The 4760-nt window shown below is 32.7% G+C and overlaps 1 protein-coding gene across 1 annotated transcript; it reads right to left on the bottom strand.

Moving 5' to 3' along the window:
* Positions 1-239: 239 nt before the first annotated feature.
* On the bottom strand, positions 240-4407 carry LOC109341886 (protein PAIR1-like; the record flags this gene model as incomplete). The annotated part of the gene is made up of 9 exons (XM_019579859.1): positions 240-497; positions 930-1020; positions 1264-1405; positions 2678-2727; positions 2897-2962; positions 3206-3388; positions 3486-3538; positions 3938-4072; positions 4263-4407. Coding segments are annotated over 9 exons (984 nt in total), but the record flags the coding sequence as incomplete, so codon positions are not given.
* Positions 4408-4760: the final 353 nt, after the last annotated feature.

Raw genomic sequence — 4760 nt, 5'->3', positions numbered from 1 at the left:
ATACCAGAATGTATCTCCTGGTTGGACCTATATATCAATGAACCAGAACTCATACAGATACTATATGGATGTCGTACCAGTGGTACTTCAAAACTAGATGTACTGGTTGTGCTGGCCAGTTTTCTAATAGAATTAAAAAATAATAAATAAAAATGACTTAATTTTAACGAAAATATCGATATAATATATATATTTAATTTTATTGATACACAATTTAATTAATAAACTACCGTTTAAATCATTATAATAAATGAGTTTGATATTAATAACACTGGTTACAAACCATTCAATCATGAGCTGCATTTGATAAAATGCACTTCAAATACTACTAACATATGATAGTTACACCTTGCAGGAAGTTAGTTAGAAGAGGTACCTTCAGAGGATTGTTATAGGCATAGCGTTAGAATACCTTCTCTTACGCCTTCTTGCTTTTTGCAAAATCCACTGAGCTTCTTCCTTTTCTTCCCTGGTCAATTTTCCGAATAGGTCTTTTCCTTGAAAACACATATTTAGAGCAGTTATTGTTTCTATCAAGTAGTAAGACTCATTAAGTGATAACTCTATACAGTCCACACACATTTCCATAATTGAAATAAGATTTTTCAAAGTATTCAGATGGTGATACTAAATTAATGCTATCACCCAGTAATAATAAAACAAAAGAATTGTCGTCATCACCACTTCTAAGTTCTAAACAGCGGATAAAGTTTAGTAATGTTTTTCATAACCCAGAACTGCATCCAGAACTGGAATTGGTCACTACTACAATAGTACAATTTCAAAATATTTTGAACAAATAAAAGATGAAACCGCCATAGAGAATGTAATATGATGTTTACTTCTGTAAATATGAGCTAAGGAGAGAATAATAGGAAAAATGCAGAACAACCTAACAAATGAGGTTATACTATAGTTTTACCACCTACCTCCATTTTTTCCAACCAAGCAGGAAAAACCTCCATCAGTATCCTCATCAGATTCAATGACAATTGCACAGTCTCTTCCTACCTGTAGATACTGTTTCATTAAAACAGTCTTTGGCAATTGATAAAGCAATAAAGCATATAAAACATTTGTCAAATTCATTAGCAGAAATCTTTTGCATGAAATGAAGTAACAAATGTCTATCACTATTAAGTGCATATTGTCTTCATTCATATCCATCACTTACAAGAAGCAAGACATAATAATTAACTTGACTTAGAAAGCAAGGAACTTTGTCTAATAATGAATGGCAAGAAACAAGGCATTTGAAAATACCTTTTCAGTGTATGGTTCGTTTTCCTTGTGCACCTTCTCAGATTTTCTATCTAAAAAAGTTACTCTTTCTTTTTTCACTGGCTTCCAGCCTCCCAATTCTTTCTTTGGAACTACAGTAACTTGCAAATTCATCTTCTTTTCACTGAACTCAATAAAAATACCCATGGCCTTAAGTTAACAAATTATTTTGCAAGTGTCAAAATAACCCGTCATGATTAAAAGCATTAATACTTCAATATGATGGGGAAGATCAAAGGAAAATTATATAAAATAAATCATTACACTACAAGAGACATGAACATTTAGCAGCCAACGAGTAAAAGTACATAGATTATAAGCTATATATAACTCATGATTCAGACAGCAGAAAGTCGAATTATGTTATCACGTTCTGTAATGAAAAAATAGGAGAAAGCAGCATTCTCCAAAACAAACGGGTGATTAACCTTCAAATGAATTGACTTCACCCCTTTAGTCGATGGGACATTGAAAATACACTGATTACAGAAAATAAGACACACATATCAAAAACTGATAGAACACCATAATTAATTGGAACAATTTTATTGGTGTACACATATCACAATATACAGCAATAGACTTGTCCCAGGACCTAAGTCTCCTACTACACTCAATACAGTGATAGCTTGTTGTCCCAGTGTTCCAAGAACTCCTACAGAGAATATTTCTGCCCAAAAAAACTATCAAATACGCACCTAATAGCTCCAAAATGTATCATAACTCCTAAATAACTGCTTTTAACATATCTGTCCCCGCAAACCTATTCCTACAAATCTGCCATGTGTCATATGTTTATGTCTCATACCTATTTTTGGAATAAAACTTCTAGATATTAGGTTCCTATCAAAAACTTGGATGTTTATTTCTTTAACCGATATATTTTATTCATTAAGGATACGATGACCGTAGAGTTTCCTCTTTGAGAAGAACATGCTATAGAATCATGATAGAAAAACAACATCTGAATTTTGGCATAAAGCTGCATGGTTACCATGTTATGCATGTGTATGTATGACCTCTCTCTCACTCACATAATAATCATGTGAATTTTAAAATCTAATTCATTCGGCCACAAAGCAAGGAAGCAGTTTAACCCTGCAACCAGAATTCTACTCATCCACTGGATTTTTGTATACCTAAGAAAGTTATGAGAGGAAATCAGTAATGGTCACTTATCTACTCTTTCAGATCAAATATGTGTCATAAATTTAAAATCAACTAACCATAGATTTATCCCCACATTGGAGAATGAAAACTATATGATATAATTACATTCAACAAAACTTTAGAATGGTTTTCAAAATATGAAACTTGGTGAAATGGACAAAGAGAAACAGGTGTAACTTTCTTAATTGAGCAAAGAAACTTGGGTCAAGTTATGAGGCACACATACTTAGCAACAGGCTGACGCTTTTTGGATGTAGTATCTCGATTGCTAATACTCTGCAAGCTAACAATGTATCAGGTTTTTTTTTTTAAAGTAAGCTTTTCACCATAGAAAATCAGGAGCAAGTTTACCACTTCATAATAGAATATACATATAAAGAACAAGGTAATACAGAAAAAATCAGGAAAATCTGTTAAGGTTCATTAAGGCATAGAAATAAGGCACCTTTGAAGATAGAATAGACTGTGCCGGATCCTTTTGGTTGAGGCTTTTTAAAGTGCAGGAGATTTCCTGCAAGTACTCATTGGAAAAGCATCAGTTGATTGGCAGCCATCAAGCAAGCTAAGATATATGAGAATGAAAAGAAAGAAAGCTAATAGGAAAAACTCAGACATTGTACTATTGTATTAAAAAAAGTGGTAAGGGGTTTTGAGTGATCTTTACATTGTATAGAGATCTTAATCAACCTTAACAAGAACATAAAGTATTATATGTTACATGTTTTAATCATTATTCATTCAATATCTTACGTGCCTGCATTTCAGTGGTGGTGTTAAGGAGATCACTTTGTACACTTTGCAAAGATTTTCGAATTAGCTGAGGCAAGGTAGAAATTGCCGAATATACTTCCTGCAACTTCTCCTGGTTGCTCATATGTTCAGATAAAGATTTCAAGCTCCCAGCAATGCTTGCTTTAATTTCTTCTTGTCCCTTTGTCTGATTTAAAACCATTTTACCTCAGTCTTCAGAACTTGGATAACATTCATTCATTTTTAAATAAATCATGCAAGTAACATATAAATCAGGTTATTACCAGTAACTGAATTGAGTTATCCAGAGCAATCAATTTCTGCCTTATGAATTCCACTGAATTCAAAGCGAGGAGTTAAAATTGTATACTAGGTTATAAACTTATAATAGTAATTCATGTAACAGTCCAATGAAGCTGCAAATTTAGTTCAGGGTTTAGGGTTTAGGCCCTAAACCAAACAATTGTCTGAAAATACTGCTCGTTTCAAAGAACAAACAATTGTCTGAAAATACTGCATAAGTAGAGAATTAAAGGAGAAAACAGCCATACACAAGTTTAGCAGAATATTCTGAAAAGGTGGTTAGACAAATTCAAATTTATAGCAGATAAAGGATTAATGCAAGAATATTCAAAGACTCACTGTCTCCCACATACATGATCAGCACAATACAATTTCCATAAATCCTTTTAAGAATACTGTCAGTGTCAATACCTTGAGAATATGAGTCACTTACTCTCTAAAAGAAGTTCCTTTGTTCCTTTATTTACTTGCATTACATCACTTTGAACAGAGTCGAAGATCATTGCGAATCTGCTCAATGAAGTTTCCATTATACCAATTCGGTATTCAATTCCTTCACTTAACTGATCTGCTAGAGCAAATAAAAAATGTATTATCTTGAGTAAAGCCACATATGCATGCAAAATGTAACTAACTAAATTGGCTTCCTGATAATACAGATTATACAAAATCATATCACTCTTAGATATGTCTAATGTGGATGCTAAAAACTATAAGTTATTGAAATAAAACTATATAATTTCATGAAGTACCCTTACTTTTATGATCTTCAGGCCTCCATTTGACAATGAGATTGGATGAAGATCTCGAGTTAGGTGGCTGACTCTCTTCGCGTGAGTATGCAAGTCGAGGCAAGTTAGAAATCTTCCTCAGAGAGTTATCATGTTCTTGAGAACCTGCTCTCTAGAAGGATTAAAAGAACATGATAAACATACAATCAGAATCATCAAATTGAATACACTGAAAAGGGAACAGATCATACTAATTAAAACAAAATATTTATTCAACACATGATTCAGAATGAAGTACAAAAAAGTTTATTCAAAAGTCAAGCTTATTACAAGGTATCAAGTATTAACTATTACAATTAATGATGTTTCAAATTGTGGACCACAATGCACAATGCGGCTTCAATGTATCAGTTATGGTCATGATTGTGGATCACATTGGCCTCAATTGACTTGTATTAGAAGATTAACTGTTTGTATTTGTTTTAATATGTACGATTTGCCTTATTGGCTTTGTAACTAAATCTG

Source organism: Lupinus angustifolius, unplaced genomic scaffold, assembly GCF_001865875.1.
Source record: "Lupinus angustifolius cultivar Tanjil unplaced genomic scaffold, LupAngTanjil_v1.0 Scaffold_807, whole genome shotgun sequence".
Taxonomy (NCBI): Eukaryota; Viridiplantae; Streptophyta; class Magnoliopsida; order Fabales; family Fabaceae; genus Lupinus; species Lupinus angustifolius.
This window is presented reverse-complemented; position numbering and strand designations above follow the sequence as displayed.